At 43.5% G+C, this 23329-nt stretch overlaps 1 protein-coding gene across 1 annotated transcript in view; it reads left to right on the top strand.

Annotated features, from left to right (window-relative positions):
- Window positions 1-23329, top strand: part of diaph2 (diaphanous-related formin 2) — an 824520-nt gene that overhangs the window by 297218 nt on the left and 503973 nt on the right. The window contains exons 17-19 of the mRNA XM_084041781.1: window positions 2280-2342; window positions 9527-9913; window positions 22714-22828. Of these exons, the coding sequence (XP_083897907.1) occupies window positions 2280-2342; window positions 9527-9913; window positions 22714-22828 (565 nt within the window). The remainder of the gene's footprint in view (window positions 1-2279; window positions 2343-9526; window positions 9914-22713; window positions 22829-23329) is intronic.

The raw sequence follows: 23329 nt of genomic DNA, 5'->3' as shown, positions 1-23329 counted from the left end.
GCCACCATAGGCAGCAGGTGGAAGGCTTAGGTTGGCTCTGTGTGGGGCGTAGGATGGAGGTAGAGGAGTGGGTTGGGGGAGTGCACTGGGATGTCTATTGCTGACTCGGGGGTCGGAAGCAGGTGTCCATGTATGTACTGGAGCCGGCACCTGGAGGGGAGCTGTATGATCAAAGATTTGTGTAAGGGTATTGGGATACATTCTGGCTTGAGGATCTGAAGCAGGCATCTGTAAATATACTGGAGCAGGGGTGTGAGGGGAAGCTGTATGGTGAATAGCTTGTGGGAGGGTATTGCGATACATGCTGGCTTGAGGGTGTACAGCAGGTGCCTGTAGATGTACTGGAGCAGGGCCATGGGGGGGAGCTGGGTAGTCAACATTTCCATAATTTGCATTCATAGTGATGGCCTGAGGGGGAGGCTGGGTAGCCTGGATTGGATAAAGGGAGTTAACTGGAGGGTTAATTGTTGGCTGCTGCATTTCTGAGAACATGGGGCGTGGAAGGCCTTGCGGTGACAGTATTGGGGGTGGCGGACTACGCTGTGAGCTCGGTCCTGAGTACCGAGTGTGTGAGGGCTTTGGCCGCACTGACTGCTGCTGCAACGCTGTACTGGCATCAGCCGTTGCTCCTTCACTCGAAATATGGAATTGTGTTGTATGGGGAGAGTTGTAGTTATGGCTTGTTGCATGCCCTGGGAAGGGTTGTGTCTTGTGGGGAGAGTTATAGTTATGGCTGGTTGGAGGGCCTGGGGTGAGTTGGTGGGCTGGTAGCCGGGCAGTGGTGTCCTCCACCTTTGAAGGGGAATCGGTGTTGTCACTCAACATCTTCAGTTAGTTTAACTGGTATCAGGGGCTTGGGCAGTGAAACAGATGATATGTCTGTGTATGTAGGTGTGTAGAAGGGTTATTTCCAGTGTAGTACAGTGCAATGAAACAAAAAACAAAAACAAAAAAAACAATGTATCAAGTATCAATTTGTACATAAAATTCACATTAACCAAAACTATTTCAATTAGTCAGTACAGTCTAACTCAAGGAATATGAATTAGGTAGACAACAACAATGTTCATAGAATTGTTCCTTATAAAAGTCTCTCACATAGAATACAGCACTCCTTTTTTTTTTTTTCAATTCAAATAGCAGTTCAGCTTATAGGACACAATAGAAAGTCCTCAAATGAAAACTTTTCATAGCATTGAAAGGATATGTTGAAGAAGTGGATATTCTTCCCATTCAGCTCAGCAGATGATAGTAGCTCAGTCCACCACACTGTCCATTCACAGCTGGTAATACAGTTTGGTACCACCGCATAGATGAGGATGCTACTGTCAGTCTCTCTCTTTCTCTTCAGTCTCGAAGTGCCACAATCCGGGTCACGGCACCAAAGATGTAACCCACAGTGTACTGGCCTCTCTACACACCCTTGGACTCTGCGTTGTGTTTTTGATATTTTTAGGAGATGGGGTGTTGTGCGGAGAGAAGGGACACTGGACACACTGGTTCTGGATTGTGGTTGAGACCTTGTGCATTTATTTGCTCACATTCACAGGTTCTGCTGCTGTTTATGGCTGTAGGCTTTCCAACAGAAAGAAAACATCAACTTGTAAATAACATGTCCTAATATGCTCAATAACAATTAATAATCAACCACATAAAATATTAGTGGACACAATGACCAGAATAAAACACAAAACATGAATTCCAATGGCTTTCCTCATGTTCATCAATCTGGCCAACTTAAATTACATATTAAAGTACAAAAACGTCAGTGCATATTATTCAGAATGACATCAAAATGTAGGTAAGCTTCTCAGCTAACACTGTATAGCAACAAACTCACTGGATGGGCGTTTTTAACTCAGATATCTTACAGATTGTTCAGACAGACATAAAACCGTGCTCACCTTTCCAACAGAAAGAAAACATAAACAAACATGGCGCCCTCAGCTGCCTAGTCAACTGAACTACGGTGTCCAGTGAGGGACAAAAAGGTGATGCTTGCTGACACCATAGGTGAGGGAGCTTGGCAACAGCGACACCTGCTGACATAAAAAGGCTACTGCCTTACATATATATCCCCACCACCCTTCCTGTGTTGACTGTCGGTGTGTCTGTTGCTCTATTGACGATGTACTAGTGTTCCTCCTTTGTCTAGCTAACCCACCTCCATTATGTGCCTCTCCTGTCACTGTCTGTCTCTCTGTTCATACCCATCATGTGTGTCTGTGATGTGTGTGTGTTTGTATGTGTGTGTTTGTGTGTTTGTTGTACCTGTCCAGTTAACTAGTGAGACGGAAACGCTCAAAGAGACTCAGAGACTACTCACTGAATCTGAAGCCAAGGTGGGTGTTATAACGTCTGCATGATGTGTGCCCTCTTCCTTCCTTCGATATACATTTGTATTTGTTTTAATTGATCAACGTGTTTTATTTTTCTCTTGCCACATGATTTATTCTTGAGAAACTAAATCATCATTCTGCAACACGTTAAATTTCCAAACCAGATCTAGCGTGAGCTCTGCATATTGCACGCCGACTTCACATAATTGTGTGAATTATCTATGTGCATGTTATTTGAGAACATGCTTTCGTTAACCCATTAAGACCTGAGGCCGCTTCTAAACATTTTCTAAATCCTAACAGTTTTTAGGAAAAAAATATTTAAAAAAAAAATGTTCACGATTTTTCAAAAAAATAGCAGATCTACAAGCTCATAGCGCGGCACTCGGTGCCGCGCTATGAGCTTGTATATCTGCTATTTTTGAATTTTTTGAATTAATCTAAAATGACACAGATGCGTTCCCGGTCTTAATGGGTTAATTTGTTTTTTATATTTTAGCAAGCGTTTACATTTTTCCCCCCATGTCTATTTTAGTAAATTGTGATGAATAATAACAATTCGAAAGCATGGTGTAGATTCCGGCCCCTACTGTGTGTGGCATTCCATTAGACACATTTTCGTGCTTGTTTTAATGCAATCTTCACAAGTAAACACTTTCTGATTGAATTCTCCTTATCAGAAATGAGATCGGGGGCCCCGGGTTTTAATCATAATAACCGTCCGAGTTAATTACCTGCCAGTCTGACCTCCCCTCGGAGTCCAGGAGACCGTGCATCCCTAAGTGGGCTGGGTTAGATTTCATATTTTAGACCCGATCTCCCCATATGCTGCCCAGGACTCCTCCAGATGAGGCCCGGCATGGATCCACCATGCCACCCCCACAGCTCCCTCTAAACCCAGCGGTTCTCAAACCTTTTCATGTCAAGGACCCCCAACTTGACACTTATTACCCCGCGGACCCCCATTTGAAAAGATATGCCAGGGACTCTCTCAACCATTTTAATTTCACTTCTCAACCATTTTAATTTCAAGGACCCCCCAGTTTGACATGCATTAGGGCCACGGACCCCCATTTAATGGCATTTCTATCTCTGGGACCCCAATTTATATTGTAAAATCAATGTTAGGGGCACGGTGTTGTTAATGTTAATTTAACTCTGAGAGTGTAACCCTAACGGGTCCATTTGGTTCCATTTGTATACTGTCAGTAGTTACATACCCATGAGGGTCCATTTGGTTATCTATCCATCATTTAGCTGGGGACCCCCTGGAACTCCCTCAAGGACCCCTTGGGGTCCCCGGACTATGGTATAAACCATCTCCAGTCACAGCAATGGGGAAAGAAAAAAAACCTGAGTCAAAATAAGTTTGTTGCATTGTTTGTTGTACGAGTTCAGACCGTGTGTTTTATACTCCTTTTGTTATCTTCTTTTTTGTACCTTGGGAAGATGAGGAGAGAGTGGCAATGGTATTGGATCCCAAGGGGACCTGTGTGGAGCACCGGGCTTATTACCATTCAGTAGACATAGCTGCAGGGCCTTGCATATATGAGAGAGAGAGGGAGAGGGAGAAGGCGGGTGTGAGGGAGGGAGAAGAAGAGTAGTCTCAGCAGCCAGAATGGCTCAGAGGACCCCTCTCTCCACCGAAACTGCGGCACTCTAATTTAGTAGCTAATTTGCTTCCATTCTCTCATATTAATCTTAACCGATTAAGACCTGAAGCCGATTCTACAAATGTCTTCTAAATCAAAACAGTTTTCTGAAAAACGTATGTTTCTATATCAGTGGTGCTTTAACTTTTTCATGTCAAGGACCCCCAAAATGATATGTATTTGGCCGCGGACCCCCATCTCAAAATATTTTATTCCAGGGACCCCCCAGAAGCAAAGATTTGAGTTAAAAACGTTCGCTTTAAAATAATATATATTCAAAGATTTGCACACACTTTCATGAATATTCAAAAAATAGCAGATCTACAAGCTCGTAGCGCGGCACTCGGTGCCGCGCTATGAGCTTGTAGATCTGCTATTTTTTGAATAGCCCAAAGTGTAAAATAATGCTTTTTAGCTCAAAATCAAAAAATTACACAGATGCGTTTCAGGTCTCAATGGGTTAAAAGAGAAAACAGGCCACGACGGAGGCCGGAGATTGACAGAAGTATAATGATTGGACGTGAGGCTCTCTTCATTGAGGGGAGCTCTGGGCGGCTCTAGCTGCCTGGGATAGAACCTCCGCCACACACCACACCTTTTTAATTTCCTCTCCTAATAAACAATCCACTCATGGCACGGTGTAATGAAAAACAATGTAATGCCTTTAAGCCATTAAGACCTGGAACGCATCTGTGTCCATTTTTTGAATTCAGCTAAAAAAGCATTATTTTATACTTTTGGCTATTCAAAAATAGCAGATCTACAAGCTCATAGCGCGGCACCGAGTGCCGCGCTATGAGCTTGTAGATCTGCTATTTTTGAGAAATCGTGAAAATGTGTGCAAATATTTGAATATATATTGTTTTAAAGCAAACATTTTTAGCTCAAATCTTTGCTTCTGGGGGTCCCTGGAACTAAATATTTTGAGATAGGGGTCCGCGGCCAAAATTCATATAATTTTGGGGGTCCTTGATATGGGAAAAGTTTGAGAACCACTGATATTATAGCAACATAGATTTAGAAGACATTTGTAGAATCCCCCAGAAGCAAAGATTTGACTTACAAATGTTTGCTTTGAAAATATATATATACTAAGATTTGCTCAAATGTTCAAGATTCTTTCAAAAATAGCAGATCTACAAGCTCATAGCGTGGCACTCGGTGCCGCGCTATGAGCTTGTAGATCTGCTATTTTTTTAAGTGTAAAATAATGCTTTTTTAGCTCAAATTAAAAAAATGACACAGATGCGTTCCAGGTCTTAATGGGTTAAAAATGAGTCCGATCGCGCACATTACGCTCAACAATCCAGCGAGTGACTGACTGGGGAAGAAGAGGGCAAATGGAGGGGAATTGGTTTTTGGAAATGGGAAAAAAAAAACTTTCACTCGTTTGAAGGTTTTTTTTCGGGCAGAAAGGTTCTTCGGTAAAGTCTTCGAAGGAAAGACGACTGACTGGAGCTTCTCCTGGAAATCCAAAAGGTCACGTCCCTATCTATGCTTTGGGGCCTGTAATTGTTCTATTTGCATACATTTTGTTCTCTAAACATTTTCCCCCATTGGACGTTATCAACGATTATAAATACCTGTTTATGCCTGTAGAAGCCCCGTGTGCGATAGGGCAGACGTGTCAGGGGACGAGCGAGGCTCTGTCTTATCGGTAATGGAGGTTTAATTTCACTTCCTGTCTGCCGCCTAATAGCCTGTCATCGTGAAGGCTCCATGACGAGCACTTGCTTGATGGGGGAGGTAACGTTTCTTATCTTACGACTTAAAACCCCACCACGGCCAATCCACAGGTTTCTCTCTCTCACCCCAACTGTTTAACTGGGTGTTGACTTGCACATCGGTAGGGTAAATGAGAATGAGATAAGTCCACCATATCAATGTCCAACCAACACCCCCCCCCCCCACCCCAATTTGTATACTGTGAGAGTTAGACCTGTAAGGGTCAATTTAGAACCCCCTAATGCAGTGGTTCTCAAACTTTTTCATGTCAAGGACCCCCCAAATTGACACTTATTAGCCCGCGGACCCCCATTTGAAAAGACATGCCAGGGACCCCCATAAGAGACGATTTTTACGGCTCTAGCAGTGATTCTCAACCATTTTAATTTCAAGGACCCCCAGTTTGACATGCATTAGGCTACGGACCCCCATTTAATGGCATTTTCTATCTCTGGGACCCCAATTTATATTGTAAAAACAATGTTAAATTAACTCTGAGAGTGTCCAAATGGAACCAAATGGACCCGTTAGGGTCCATTTGGTTCCATTTGGACACACTCAGAGTTACAGACCCATAAAGGTCCATTTGGTTCCTATCCATCATTTAGCTGGGGACCCCCTGGAACTCCCTCAAGTACCCCTGGGGGTCCCCGGACCCCACTTTGAGAACCATTGCCCTAAAGGAACCCTGAGCCCACTGGTCTACTCATTAACTCTTTCACTGCCAGACTTATTTCTGTCTGCGTCGATTTTCTTACCTTTTTGAAGTAGTCACAGAATATTTATCTCCAGTATGATCGATCCCCCCTGATTGTCGCTAATCACAGAGGGTTTCACTGTGCTTCCGAGAAAGAAAAGAAAATGTCATCGCGACGGTTCGCTTTTATACGCCTTTGAAAATAGGCCAAACATACATAGTAAAAAAATATATATATACACAGGACCCGAGATACAGGATTTTTAAGTAATAAGTTAACCAGGAAGTGAATGGAGCAGTACATCTTCGGATCGCATTCTCTCTGGTTCTGTGTGAAAAAGAAAAACGATTTTTTTTTCTCGAAAAAGTCGTCATTTAAAAAAATTAAAGTCGTCATAAGTCGTTCTTGGCAGCCAGGGCGTTATGACGATGTTTCGTCATAAATCGTTCTTGGCAGTGAGAGAGTTAACTAGCGGGGTTCAGGTGGCGATATATACCTCTCATACACTGGATGTGTTAACCCGTTTTTACAGTCAATTCACTTGTTAATCTGCCCCTCAATCAACGGCTCAGGCACGCCTCAATTTGGGTTGCATTTATTTTGTATACTTTAATCGCACATCCCAGCCGTGAGAGAAGGCAGGAGAGGAATGTAAAATGCATCCGGCATGACTTGGATCGTAATGTCGTCGTACTCGTATACCAGACACCTCGTCTCGCTGCACGGTCAATCAGGGGGGAGTCTTCATTCGTCTCGAGTCTCGTCCGCAGGCTCATTCTCCTGTGTTTTAGGTTGACCTTGTTGGCTCCATTGATGGGGAGGTGTAATGGCTTTTTAGAAGACCACTACACCACTCGATTACAGAGTACCCCCCCCGGCAGAGCCGAGAGGACACACGCTGCTGAAGAAGTTTCAGTCGTTTCAAAACGTTCCTCCCACTTACCCGTGTTACCGGGCCCCATCCATGTCAGGATATTATCATTGGGCTTTATCTCTCTCTCCTTCTGCCCCAGTCACTCTCTATCTCTCTCTCTCGCTCTCTCTCAATGCGGCTGTCTCCCGTAGATTGAATCGACTGACCCAATTTCCCTACCGCGGCGTGTAGATTTTTGTGGGAAAGGAGTCCGCAGAGAGCCGGCATACCGACGTCTGTTATGGGATAAAAGCACCACTGTACCATATGTTTCACAATAAATAGCTACTTACGTCCTTTTCAATGGGACTGAAAGCCCACGGGAACGCGGCTGAAGCACTTACTGTGGGTTCTTACCGAATGCTTTCCTCCCACATGTCACACATATACCCCCACTGGCGGTCAGAACACGCACACGCACGCACGCACGCACGCACGCACGCACGCACGCACGCACGCACACACACACACACACACACACACACACACCACCATGGACCCTAAACAGACGGACGCACTTTTTTATGTATCTGCAGTTATACGAGACGTTTACTTATATCGAAACTATCGTTTCTTATTGTGTTCAGTTCTTGTAGTGGTACTACAGGGGTGGGGGGGACTGAGAAAGTGGGGAAAAAAAGAGCTGACCTACAAGCTCACATGTCGCATCGTGACATTGTTGGTCAGCAATTTTTTAGCTACTCAAATCATGAACACAGCGTGCGATTTCCACTTGGCGCTTGGTGGCGCTTCATGTTTTTACCTAGAACTGCACCGATCTGTGTAAAACTTTGTATGCACACTCCCTAGAGGCCAAGGAAAAACCCTGGCCCTGCATTTTTCACATCTGCCTTTTATAGCGCCACCAGGAGGCCGAATTATGTAAAACACTTTTTTTTAATATTACTCCAAATTTCACGCAAACGGTACACACAATCTCTATAGTCATGTGATCAAGACGGATCTCTTAGATTTTACATATGCCAGCCTGATTGGCGAATTCCGAACATTGCTGGCCCACAATAACATACCTGACCTGGCGGAGACCTGTGCTCCGAGGAGCAGTTTTTCTAGTAAATATTATTTTCTGTTGCAGTTTTCTAAGCAAAATGTAGTCGGGTAAAGGTCGGTACAGTACTTGAATCCAGAAATCAGGCAAAGTGGGGATACTGAAGCCAGTTTGAGCACCACCGTGGTATTCTACTTTTGCCTCTTGGTGTCAAGTATTGAGCCAACGTTCAGTGCAGAAGATGATGTGGGCTGTTATTTTATTAGTGGAGAGAGACAGGAAACAAGGAGACAGAGTCTGGGAGCAATATGCAAGCAAATGGTCCGCCTGGGAGTCTAAAACCGGGGCATCAAAGCCTACAGCACTTGAATCAGAATCAGCTTTACAACTTTATTGTCACATCACAGGGTTTACACGTGTAAATCAGTGGGTGGAATTAGTTTTTGTGCAATCTCTACATCGTTTGTGTTATTTCCATAAGAGAAAGGGAAGAAGAAGGGACAAGGGGGACGAGAGATCAATAAAAAACAAACAAATTAAAAACAAAACTAATTATCTACATATTTACACATCGTACCGGATATCTATCCAGTGCAGTAAGTACCTGAAGTATGACATAAGGTGCTTGAGCATAGCAGCAGCTATATACTGTACATCAGTGGTTTCCAACCTTTTTCATGCCAAGGACCCCTAAATTGATATACATTTGGCCGCAGATATAAATATCCAAAGATATGCACACTTTTTCAAGGGTTTTTCAAAAATAGCAGATCGCGCTACGAGCTTGTAGATCTGCTATTTTTGAATAGCCAAAGCTAAGTGGTTAAAAAATGATTGTGACGCTACGTTGACTAATTTCGCTGGGGGACCCCCTTGTTACTCCCGCAAGGGAGTAACAAGGGGGTCCCCCAGCGAACCGGTGGTCCCCAGCGAACCGGTGGTCCCCAGCGAACCGGGGTCCCCCAGCGAACCGGTGGTCCGGGGACCACTGGTGGTCCCCGGACCACCGGTTTGAAAACCACTGCTGTGCATGATATGCTATGAACGTTAGTTAAGGTGCGAGAAAAAAAAACAGTTGTAAATGGGATTAAGGTGCAAAGAGTCAGTGTCAGCGCAACCCTAACCGCTCGGCTAAGGGTGGCGCCCCCGTGTGGATTCGTCTCTAACGCGTCTTGTCCTGTGTCCTACAGATCGCAGCCGGACCGGCAGCCGGGGCTCCGCCCCAAGCGGCAGGGGCGGTGGGGGCGCCGCCCCCTCCTCCCCCACCGCCCCCACCACCGCCCCCACCGGGCGGCTGCCCTCCGCCACCACCTCCTCCGCCACCTCCGCCCCTCCCTGGCATGGCGGGCATGATGCCACCGCCACCTCCCCCGCCGCCGCCACCCCCGGGCGGGGGTCCCCCTCCGCCGCCGCCGCCCCCCGGATGCGGGCCCCCGCCGCCCCCGCCTTTCATGGGAGGCCCCGGCATGGGCATGCTCCCGCCGCCCCCCATGCCCGTCGTCAAGCTGCCTTACGGCCTGGAGGCCAAGAAGACCTACAAGCCTGAGGCGGTGATGAAGAGGGTCAACTGGTCCAAGGTACGGTATGAAGTTGAAGAAAAAGCTTATTCTTTTTTTTATCTACATTTTTCGTTCTATACCTTTAGGTATAGAGCGGATATTATTAGCGGCGCTAGCCGTAGCCCTCTATACCTGGCTTTTGCGTCAACGTTCTGATTGGTCAGGCTCGCCAAGGTTCTGATTGGTCAGGTCCGCCAAGGTTCTGATTGGTCAGGTCCGTCAAGGTTCTGATTGGTCAGGTCCGTCAACGTTCTGATTGGTCACTATTCATGACATCACTATGTTACTATTCATGACATCACTATGATGTCATGAATAGTACTAGGGAATGATAGAGGTACCCACTCTATCAGCTATGACAGATCAGTTTTTGCCACTTACCTTGGAATGCATTTGGTGATTCGCTTCCAATGGCACTATTTAGTGCCACTGGAAGCCTTGAAATAAATTTACAGAGATTTAATATTGTTTCTCTAGTAGAAACACATATCTATGACAAAATATATCAAAGGCGCCGCTACCTTCACACAGGTGTGATTTTTTTATCCCACGATTTTGTAACCCTATTTTTTTTTTTTAACACCCAGTGCCAATTGTCTATGTCAGTGGTTTTCAACCTTTTTCGCGTCAAGGACCCCCAAATTGACACATATTAGCCCAGGGACCCCCATTTGAAAAGATATGCCAGGGACTCAAGCATTTTGATTTCTTGGGGGGTCCCAATCAACACTGTATCATCATCATTAGTGTTCATTTAACTCTGAGAGTGTACAAATGAAACCAAATGGACCCGTTAGGGTCCATTTGGTTCCATTTGTACACTCTCAGAGTTACAGACACATAAGGGTCAATTTGGTTCCTAACTATTCATTTGGTTGGGGACCCCCTGGAACCCCCTCAAGGACCACTGGTGGTCCCCGGACCACTGGTTGAGAACCACTGGTCTATGTAATCCTGGGCACTACCTCTGCCAACCTAGGGAGCCCAGGGCCGAGCTCATGCCTCCTTCAATGCATGAGAGCCAACTGACCTTCTTGTCACCTGACAGGGGGGGAGTTTCCCTGGTTGGACGTAGCAGCGTGGAAGGAACACGTTATTCCAACCAGTTCCTTTCCCCTCCATCAGGCGCCCCGGCTGTCCAGGGGGAGGCAGAAGCTTATTCTGATGATTTATTTCATGCAATAGGTAGTAGACCCTCCAGAAAAACACGGGCAAAAACGCGCTGATTATGCGGGCTAAAACTCTTGATTCTGCGGCCTAAAAGCCTTGATTGTGCGATGAAATATGCAATTTTATGATGTGAAATTGCGGGAAGTTGTGAAATATGCGGCAATATGTGAACATTAAAATGTGCGGGGGAAAAAATCGAAAATGCGAAATATGTGAAAAGTTGCGAAATATGCGATGCGAAACGCATATTATGCAATATGCATATTATGCGATACGATGTGCATATTATGCGATGCGATGCGGCCTTTTTGAAAAAATGTTACCCCCGCATAATTATGCGCCATTTTGCTGATTGGGAGGGTCTAAATAGGATATATGATTTCCTCCCAGGCCGAAACACGTTAAGAGCTTCCGGAGTGGCTCCTCCGCTTGATTTCCTATACGATGCCTGGCGGGAGTTTTTTTTCAAGTGGCCACCTCACACACACGGGCGAAAATATGCCTTATTGCTGAAGGTCCCAACCAAGAAGGGAGTTCTATTCAATTCCACACTTAACCCATTAAGACCGGGAACGCATCTGTGTGTAATTTTTTTTATTTATTTGGGCTATTCAAAAATAACAGATATACAAGCTCGTAGCGCGGCACCAAGTGCCGCGCTACGAGCTTGTAGATCTGTTATTTTTTTGAGAATTCGTGAAAGTGTGTGCAAATCTTTGAATATATATATTTTTAAAGCCAACATTTTTAACCTTAAATCTTTACTTCTGGGGGATTCTACAAATGTCTTCTAAATCCTAACAGTTTTTAGAAAAAAAACTTATGTTGCTATAATATCAGTGGTTCTCAAACTTTTTTCATGTCAAGGACCCCTGAAATTATATGTATTTGGCCGCGGACCCCCATCTCAAAATATGTTGTTCCAGGGACCCCCCCAGAAGCGAAGATTTGACTTATAAATGTACATGTATTCAAAGATTTGCACACATTTTCAAAAAATAAAAATAAATAAAAAATAGCCCAAATAAATCCAAAAAAAAATGACACAGTTATGCGTTCCCGGTCTTAACGGGTTAATCTAGCCAAACAGACGCTCTGCCACGGGGCCACACTATTCCCCACTCAGCACCCATTTGAAGAGATTCAGCAGTAAACAATTTCCACCGCTCAAGTGTCCTTGCCTTTGCACACACTCTTCTTCTTAGCATAATTGAATGAAGACCATGTGTTGTGTAATGTTCACGCCACATTTGAATATGGTTTCAATAGGGCATTCTCCTGCCATGGAGGCGATATTTTACCATAGTTAATTTATCCATTGCCTCAGGACTTCTTTGCATTAATTTTGTAGTGGGTTTTGCATAATGCTTCTGTGTAACCTTGCTTTTTTTTTTTTAACCCATTGAGACCTGAAGCCGATTCTACATGTCTCCTAAATCTCAACAGTTTTCTGAAAAACGTATGTTTCTATATCAGTGGTGCTCAAACTCTTTCATGTCAAGGACCCCCAAAATTATATGTATTTGGCCCCCCATCAAAATATTTTGTTCCAGGGACCCCCAGAAGCAAATATTTGAGTAAAAAATGTTCGCTTTAAAAATATATATATTCAAAGATTTGCACACATTTTCACGATTTTTCAAAAATAGCAGATCTACAAGCTCGTAGCGCGGCACTCGGTGCCGCGCTATGAGCTTGTATATCTGCTATTTTTGAATAGCCCAAAGTGTAAAATAATGCTTTTTAGCTCACATCTAAAAATGGCACAGTTCCAGGTCTTAATGGGTTAATATATCTTACTATTGACAACAACAGCTAAAATGTCAGGGCTTTTTCTTTTGAAATCACGCTTTTGGTGAAAACGATCTTTACGGGTTTAATTGGGAGACAAAACCTCAAATTGATCCAAAGCTTTGAATGTTTACTATTTTATTATTACTACTACTAGACCGGTGGCAACGGCCTACTCAGGCACGATGCATGCCCCACCCACTTTATGCAGTACCCGTTGTAGTGTTGATTTCGTCGACTAAAACTAGACTACCTTTTGTCACTGACGAAAATGACATAAAAACGAAATAAAAACTAAGCTACGATGACTAAAACTATGACTAAATATATTGACAATTTTGTCAACAAATAAAAACTAGAGTGTTAGTGAGGGATTAGTGGAGAAGAGATCCAGTAGAACTAAAACGCTCAGGTGTTGCGCTCTGAAAATAGCCGATCTACAAGTAGTAGATCTACAACTTGTAGATCGGCTATTTTCAGCATGCAATTAAGTGTAAAATCAGCCATTACGACGCCATCAAGGCACCGCCAAAACACATTGTAGTCGACTAAATCAACTGTAGATTTAGTCGACTATAATCTTATGATATTTAGTCGACTAAAACTAGACAAAAACTAAAACATTTCAGATGACTAAAACCAAATGGAATTTTACTCAAAAGACTATGACTAAAACTAAATCAAAATTTGCTGTCAAAAACAACACCCGTTGTAAGAGTACCCCCGTCTGTCTGTCTTTGTCCGTCTTATCTCAAGATAATGTGAACTACAGACAGACGGACACACGCACAGAGATTCTGTGTGATTTTGTTGTAAGATTATTATTTTCATGTGAACAAAGAATGATTTTAAAGGCATTCATCCATCCGCGTTGATGAGAGAGACACAACTGGCCATTTCACCACATTAATCAACCCAATGCGCTTAATATCCCTTGCAAATTCTCACTGAATAGATAATCAGAGAGCCATTCATACAGTAGAACGCACATCAAGAAAGTGGTGTTTTGCATCTCATTAACCCATTGATACCTGAAGCCGATTCTACATGTCTCCTAAATCTCAACTTTTCTGAAAAACCTATGTTTCTATAGGCTATCAGTGGTACTCAATCTTTTTCATGTCAAGGACCCCCGAAATGATATGTATTTGGCCGCGGACCCCCATCAAAATATTTTGTTCCAGGGACCCCCAGAAGCAAAGATTTGAGTTAAAAATGTTCGCTTTAAAAATATATATATTCAAAGATTTGCACACATTTTCACAAATTTTCAAAAATAGCAGATCTACAAGCTCATAGCGCGGCACTCGGTGCCGCGCTATGAGCTTGTATATCTGCTATTTTTGAATAGCCCAAAGTGTAAAATAATGCTTTTTAGTTCAAATCAAAAAATGACACAGTTCCAGGTCTTAATGGGTTAATACCAGATGCGGCTCTGTGTGCGTGCGTGCGTGCGTGCTTGTGTGCGTGTGCCTGCGTGTGTGTGCGTGTGCTTGCATCCATGCAAACAGGTATGTGTTCAGAACAGGTGTGCGTTGTTGTTTCATGTTGCGTGTTATGTACCACATGTACGTTGTAGATAATTGCATGTTCACAGTGTCTGCAATTCCCATACTGTAGGTTTGCAACTCCCTGTTATTCGAACAGTGTTATGAAAAAGGGGGGGGGGGGGGTGGGGGAACAATACAAATGAATATGTCATCATTACCCATCATTCATACTTCATTCATGTTATAATCGTGCCCCTTAGACAGACGCACACGCAAATTAAATTCAATTTCAATTGATGAGATTATTGTGCCAGTATAACCACATTAAACCTGGTATCCCTATTTCGGGGATGTCATTATTATTAAACTTTTAAAATTTCAAATGTACATGCACATCACAGTGCATTTTGAGCGTGTAGATAAAAAAATATATATATATATATTTTACATTTATTTTTTAAGCCATTAAGACCTGGAACGCATCTGTGTCACATCTTGATTTGAGCTAAAAAGCATTATTTTACACTTTGGCTATTCAAAAATAGCAGATATACAAGCTCATAGCGCGGCACCGAGTGCCGCGCTATGAACTTGTATATCTGCTATTTTTGAAAAGTCGTGAAAATGTTTGCAAATCTTTGAATATATATATTCTTTTAAAGCAAACATTAACTCAAATATTTGCTTCTGGGGGGTCCCTGGAACAAAATATTTTGAAATGGCGGTCCGCGGCCAAATTCATATCATTTTGGGGGTCCTTGACATGAAAAAGTTTGAAAACCACTAATATAGAAACATACGTTTTTCAGAAAACCGTTAGGCTTTAGAAGACATTTTGCAGAATCGGAACCTCAGGCCTCAATGGGTTAAGCCATTTCACAGTAGGGGGCCCCGCAGCCAGAGGCTAGGGCTCTTTTGGGGGTCCTTGGAATGGAACATTTTTTTTGGGAACCACTGGCACTGTATACTGTGTTCCATTCATGCCCAATCCTGGTGCAGTAATGAGTGGATGTGCCTGTGCATTAACCTTGCTTTCACGGACGCCAGAGTCTGGAGATGCAAATGGAATTCATAACCACCTGAGGAAAAGCAATCTGCGTCTCCTGTGTGGATTAAGTGGGACATGAGTCGTCTGTCTTCTCCGCGCGCAGCAGATGGAGGCGCGGCGGCGCCCGCAGCCACCATGGACAGATTTTTTATTTTTTATTCTTTTAAGGAGGAAAGGAGTGGATAGTACCTTCTTTTTTTCTTTTTTTTCCAAAGCCTTCAACTCTCCTATCTCCCGCTCCCCTCCCTATAATTTAACCCATTAAGACCGGGAACGCATCTGTGTCATTTTGAGATTTCTTTGGGCTATTAAAAAATAGCGGATTTACAAGCTCACAGCGCGTCACTTTAATCGTGAAAATGTGTGCAACTCAAATCTTTGCTTTTGGGGATCCTACAAATGTATTCTAAACAACATTTAAAAAAAAATAACTTAAGTTGCGATAATATCAGTGGTCCTCAAACTTCTTTCATATCAAGGACCACCCAAATTGATGTGTATTTGGCCACGGACCCTTATCTCAAAATACGTTGTTCCAGGGACCCCCCAGAAGCACAGATTTGAGTTACAAATGTTCGCTTTAGAAAATATATATTCAAAGATTTGCACAAATGTTCACGATCTTTCAAAAATAGCCGATCTACAAGCTCATAGTGCCGCGCTATGAGCTTGTAGATCTGCTATTTTTGAATGGCTAAAGTATAAAACAATGGTTGTTTTTAGTGGTTACACAGATGCGTTCCCGGTCTTTAACGGGTTAAACAAGAGTAAATATGAATAATACACGTCGGGATAGGACGAGCGAGGGGAGGAGAGAGAGAGGAAGAATTCTTATCTCAATGTTGATGAAAAGGATGCACGCATAATAACTCAATGAGAGAGGGGGAGTGGAAAGGAGGGAGGGAGAGAGAGGGAGTTGAAAAGAAGATAGACATGGAGAGTTGACAGAAAGAGGTTATAGCCGCGAGAGAGAATGAATGTGCACCTTTTTACCTTTTTTAAAATCACCCACTTGGGACCCCTCCATCTCGTAAGAACAGCATGTAGGTAAGAGTGGAGCAAAGTGCTTTGGATAGTAAAGCAGGCAAGAGCAATAAAGTAAGGGAAACATTTATTTATTTATTTCCCTTTTTATTTATTTATTTATTCTCCCCCAGCCGTGTGTGTGTGTGTGTGTGTGTGTGTGTGTGTGTGTGTGTGTGTGTGTGTGTGCGTGCGTGTGTGTGTGTGAGAACTGGTAGTGGAGATTGTAGCCCTGAGGTAGTGTAATGTAATTTCTCCTTGGGTTTGAACACCCACACGGGGGAACGGAACGCGTTTACTGTAAAAAAGTAAATGATTGCTCAGTCGCGTCTGAGGCAAGCAAGCAGAGCAAGGGCCCCCCCCCCCATCTCCAACACTCCTTCACCCCCTGCACCCCTAAAAAAAAGAATGAGGGCAAACCTCCACACGGAATGGCCTCAGCGCACATCTGCGATGGGATGCTTATTTGAGGGCGGAAGTGGCACACTCTTTTTGAGATCCAACGTGCCTTGGACATAGATCAGTGATGTTAAAACCGAGAATCACAGAGCATTGGTGAGTCTTTCGACACCCGGCCGGGGGGGGGATGGGGGGATGGTGGGGGGCTGTTCAGTCCCCGCAGTCGTGCCCCAGTAAGCTTAACCCATTGAGACCTGAAGCCGATTCTACATGTCTCCTAAATCCCAACAGTTTTCTGAAAAACATATGTTTCTATATCAGTGGTGCTCAATCTTTTTCATGTCAAGGACCCCCAAAGTCATATGTATTTGGCCGCGGACCCCCATCAAAATATTTTGTTCCAGGGACCCCCAGAAGCAAAGATTTGAGTTAAAAATGTTCGCTGTAAAAATATATATATTCAAAGATTTGCACACATTTTCACGATTTTTCAAAAATAGCAGATCTACAAGCTCGTAGCGCGGCACTCGGTGCTGCGCTATGAGCTTGTATATCTGCTATTTTTGAATAGCCAAAGTGTAAATAACGCCTTTTAGCTCAAATCTGAAAGTGACACAGTTCCAGGTCTTAATGGGTTAAACCACCACAGGAAAGAGGAAGACCAGCCGCGGTACAAAGTCTATGATGCCATTACTATCAAACTAAGTACTGCTCCAAAAAAAAAAGTCCTTCACACTGCGGCGCGTTAGCTAGAAGTTCAAACCAGTTCACTGAGTTATCAGATAAATGCAGAGGCTCACCAGATGTCCGCGCTATCTCCAGACCAGACGGAGATAGCAGGACAGGATAGGCTGTATAACGGTGGGCAGGGGGTCAGTAATCCGGTTCGGTGCTGTTTGTATCACAAAGTGGGCAGGGGGGTTCACACCGTGTGTGTTTACCACGCCTAGCATGACTCCCGCTCCCTTTTTTACCTCAGGTGGACCCATTATTTTCCCAAACAGAAGCACAAAAATAAGTTTTATTAGTTTATACGGTAACATTTTCACACATTTCCCTCCGCTAAGCACTGCATTTAATTTGATTATTGTCACCCCGTATCTTTTTTTTTCATCCCTGTTGATTATGGGTTTTTTCGCGGAGAGAAAAACAACTTAATTTTATAGGCGCCGGGAAAAGAGGGCAATTAAAATGAACCACCGTTTGATATCTCCCTCACATCGCTCATTTGCTGCTACTGTTTGGAAGGTAGGAGAAGCCTTTTAGCTGTTCTCATAACCAATGTGTTATCGTCTGCAATGTGCTGCAATATCTATACGCTAGCTCCATGAATTGTAAGGCAAGTCCATTTTATTTGTAAAGCGCATGTAACCCTTTACGACCGGGGAAGCATCTCTGTCATTTATTTGGCTATTCAAAAATAGCAGATATACAAGCTTGTATATCTGCTATTTTATTGTTATTTTTTACTGTGAAAATGTGTGCAAATCTTTGAATATTATATATATATATATTTTTTTTTTGTAACCCAAATCTTTGCTTCTGGGGGGGTCCCTGGAACTAAATATTTTGAGATGGGGGTCCGCAGCCAACTACATATAATTTTGGGGGTCCTTGACATGAAAAAGTTTGGAACCACTGACATTATAGCAACATACGTTTTTTTTTGTTGTTGTTGTTAAGAATTAGAAGACATTTGTAGAATCCCCCAGAAGCAAAGATTAAGTTACAAATGTTCGCTATAAAAATAGATATTCAAAGATTTACACAAATGTTCATATTTTTTCAATAAATAGCAGATCTACAAGCTCATAGCACGGCGCTATGAGCTTGTATATCTGCTATTTTTGAATAGCCAAAGAAATCGTGCGTTCCCGGTCTTAACACATTGACTGCCATCGGCTAATCTCAGAACGTCCATCGTAGTGCCAAGCAATTTCTTACCTTTTTTGTTTTTTTGATTCCGTCATAGGCCCCGCTAAATCCGTTTAAAATCCGCGTTCATTTGGTTCGACACAAACACGGGACCCGACCGAACAAAACGCTGAAAACCGTGCGGCGATCCGACACTGCATTCTGGAGAACGAGAGGAAAACGCTAAAATGGTGGATGCGGTGAGAAAAACAACAAGCCAGAGATAATGGCGTCCAAAGTTGACCGCTAGACAGGAAACGGAGGCGGGAGAAAAACCGGAAACAGTATTATTTCGTTTCCGGTCCGCCCACTTCGAGACCGGAAGTGCAAAAAAAATCCGGAATCTGCACCTGCACGATTTAACATGGGAAAACTACGGGACTACGGGCTACGGGAACGGCAGTTAACGGTTGGATTTAACGGCCCGTAGGACTACGGGCCTGGCAGTGGATGTGTTAAAGGGTTAATAAAACAACATAAATGGATTACGTGGTTAAACATTATCGTGATGCTATGTTGGCCACTTTAGCTGGGGGACCGCCCGGCCGGAACCACCCCTTATTAAGGACCCCTGTAGGTCCCCGGACCCCACTTTGAGAACCAATTATATAAAAATGATCAGATTTCAGGTTTCATTTGAAGTTGGGGGGGGGGGGGGGGGGGAACGACTGGCCTCTACAGTCACTGCAGGCTCTCCGGGGGAGGGTGAAGTTTAGTCATTTTTTTTTATGCAGCTCAGCGACATTGGAATACGAACACATATACCTCTACTACTACTTGTCAGATGTAAGCCGAGACTTCCTCTGATGTTCTCGTCTTGGCTGTCATAAATCTGTCCTTGTCACGCCTGTCAAGGCCCTTGATATGTGCAGTATTGGAAGAAAAAATAATATGACAGCAGCGCATGTCCTCAACTCTTAACCCATTAAGACCTGGAACTGTGTCATTTTTAGATTTGAGCTAAAAAGCATTATTTTACACTTTGGCTATTCAAAAATAGCAGATATACAAGCTCATAGCGCGGCACCGAGTGCCGCTCTATGAGCTTGTAGATCTGCTATTTTTGAAAAATCGTGAAAATGTGTGCAAATCTTTGAAAATATATTTTTTTAAAGCGAACATTTTTAACTCAAATCTTTGCTTCTGGGGGTCCCTGGAACAAAATATTTTGATGGGGGTCCGCGGCCAAATACATATCATTTTGGGGGTCCTTGACATGTAAAAGATTGAGCACCACTGATATAGAAACATACGTTTTTCAGAAAACTGTTGAGATTTAGGAGACATGTAGAATCGGCTTCAGGTGTCAATGGGTTAATAGTAGTAATAATACATTTCCCCATTTCACTTGCAGCATTTCTGAACAATCCATAACTGTCATAGTTGATGGTTTTACGGCGCCAGATTTGAGTAGTTCACCACCAAGGTTATTATTATAGCTAATTAATAAAATATTTAACAAGCAAAACAAGCTAAAATTACACATGTCCTTAAATTGACAAAGACGGACAGTAAGGACATTTTCTCTGTAGTTTTACTTTGTTTTAGCTGTTTGTTTTAAACACACAATACAGTAGTTTCATTTCATTTATGAGCCTAGTATTTTGGTTGGATATTAACACATTGATTGCCAAGATATTAAACATAGTTTTCTATCCCCTTGCCAGAGTATAATTACCTTAATCCGATGATATTTGAAACGCTGCGGAACCGACATTGTGTCCCAAAAACACAAACAAAATAGTCCCCGTGGGTTAGCGGAGGGATCTGTGTATCCATAGGAACGACAACGTTTCAACCGCGATCCGCCATTTTGGGGCTTCGGCCTGCTGAAAACGAGTGGTTTTCAATGAAAAAAAAAGAAAGAAACTGAGTTACAGTTGTTTTTCTGAAAATCGTTTTTTGGAACGACGTCACATCCACATTCTACTTCTCTGAATGACAATCGATCATTCCAGACACTTTTTTTTCACTTTTTTTTTTGCATTATTGTGATCTGAACTACACACCTGTAAAGGTGTGCATTTTGCATAGTCGTGATGCTCTTATGGTGACAAATAAACACACAATGACATAATGTAAACACCACACACTCAGACTGACCAGGTGACAACTATACCACCAGCCACGTCGTTGCAGCTTTTATCTAATGAAAACAATGCTAAACTACAACAACCTTGTCCAACACCACTACCCACTATGAATGGCACTTTTTTTTTAGTGGGTAAGGGGAGTGGACCACATTCTAGTGTTTTAGAGGGGGACGTAGGTGAGTGGAGAAGAAGGGTGCTAGCTGGGGGCATTTTGTTGCGCGGTGTGCCGCGCACAGCTGTCAACGTCGCACGCACACCTGTTCCCGCCCACCTTGCCGCTCGTATGTGTTCTATAGAATAATTGTCAGCATTAAGTGGGCTTCATATTTTCTCTCTCTCTCTTAACCCATTGAGACCTGGAACGTGTCTGTGTCACTTTTTGATTTGAGCTAAAAAGCATTATTTTACACTTTGGCTATTCAAAAATAGCAGATATACAAGCTCGTAGCGCGGCACCGAGTGCCGCGCTACGAGCTTGTAGATCTGCTATTTTTGAAAAATCGTGAAAATGTGTGCAAATCTTTGAATATATATTGTTTTAAAGCGAACATTTTTTACTCGAACCTTTGCTTCTGGGGGGTCCCTGGAGCAACATATGTTTATGGGTCGGCGCCCAAATACATATAATTTTGGGGGTCCTTGACATGAAAAAGTTTGAAAACCACTGATATTATAGCAAAACATGCGTTTTTTTTGTAGGATTGTTGTTATGAGTTAGAAGACATTTGTAGAAGCAAAGATTTGAGTAAAAAATGTTTGCTTTAAAAATAGTTTTTAAAAAAATGATATGATTTTTTATTTTTTTTAATAGCTAAAGAGATCTTAAAATGACAGATGCGTTCCAGGTCTTAATGGGTTAAGTGTTGCCCCCCTGCAGCGCTTTGCTGCGTGTCTCACTCTCTGTAGCCTCTGGAGGTTTAGAGAGGGCTAATCACAGAGGTGTAGCTATAAGCTAGCTCTCCATGGAGAACAACAGCCTGTGTCACCGAGTGTACTCACCTCACCACTCAACAACACCAACCTGTAGTGGGCCGAGGACGGTGCCCACTCACATTAAAGGCCAATTATCCGCACAGACACAATAGAGGCGTGTGCCATCTCTCTCTCTCTCTCTCTCTCTCTCTCTCTCTCTCTCTCTGTTCTCCCCCTCTCTGGGAGAGGTTAGGCATGTTTTGGTGCCTCGTTTAACTCAAAGGAAGGCGTTCATACTAGCGTGACGTCCTGGATATGTTGTGAGCTTCAAGGGTGACATAATGAAAGAATACGTTGTCCTAAGACCGTTTGATCTTCTCATTTTACTTCTTTCATTCTCTCTCTTTCTCTCTCTCTCTCGCTCTCTCTCTCTCTCTCTCTCTCTCTCTACCAGCGTTCTCATATTGCCAAAGCAATAATGGCATGACTGTATGATAGAAAAACGTTATACTCACGATGCCATAACAAACGGTACACACACGATAACAATAAGCAGACAGACATCTTAATGAACAAAATGATGTATATAGACTATATAGTCACCCCACTGTCCCTCAGTTTGTGGCAGGCTACTACATACTGATACCTTGCTGCCAACCTTGAACACTCACCTAATAAGTGTCTCTATATAAATGTCTCTTAATAAATCTCTCTCTCTATCTCTCTCTCTCTCTCACACACACACACACACACACACACACGCACACGCACACGCACACACACACACATGCACACACACGCACACGCGCACACACACGCACGCGCACACACACACACACACACACACGCACACGCACACGCACACGCACGCGCACACACAGAGCCCTATCTCCAGTGAGAGGGACTGTTTGAGTGGCAGAGTGGTGGAATGGCGGCCTCTCTGATTGTGGTGATAATGGAATCCCCGTGTCATTGCAGATAGTGCCTCAGGAAATGGCAGAGAATTGCTTCTGGATCAAAGTCAAGGAGGAGAAGTTTGAGAATCCCGACCTCTTTGCCCAGCTCTCCCTGAGCTTCTCCTCGCGGAGCAAAGGTAAGGGGGGGCTCTCCTCTCTTCTTCCTTAATTAATACACACGCACGCGCACACACACACACACACACACGCACACACACACACACACACATGCACACAGACACACACACACACACACACACACACACACACACACACACACACATGCACACACACACACACGCTTCATTTAGCCACCCAAAGCTCTTGGTGTAGGCCGCTTACATCTCTGACACTTTAAGAAACCGTTTGTCTCAGTGAAATGTTAATCGTCTTTTAAAAGGTGCACTTTTTAGCCCCGCCCTTTGAACGCGCCGTCTCGCCACGGATGTTCTCCGTGGTGCGCCGGTCTTGTTTCTGCCAATTAGAGACGCCATCGCTGTTGTTATTGTTGTTGGGTGTGTTGTTCTCAGCGAGGTACGCTGGGATATACAACATGGCTCGACTTTGTGTTTGTTCCGCGTGCACATTGAGGTGTGTGTGTGTGTGTGTGTGTGTGTGTGTGTGTGTGTGTGTGTGTG

Source organism: Gymnoscopelus microlampas, assembly GCF_963454915.1.
Source record: "Gymnoscopelus microlampas genome assembly, chromosome: 18".
Lineage (NCBI taxonomy): Eukaryota > Metazoa > Chordata > Actinopteri > Myctophiformes > Myctophidae > Gymnoscopelus > Gymnoscopelus microlampas.
The sequence above is the reverse complement of the archived record's forward strand: the minus strand, read 5'-3'. Positions and strand labels throughout refer to the sequence as shown.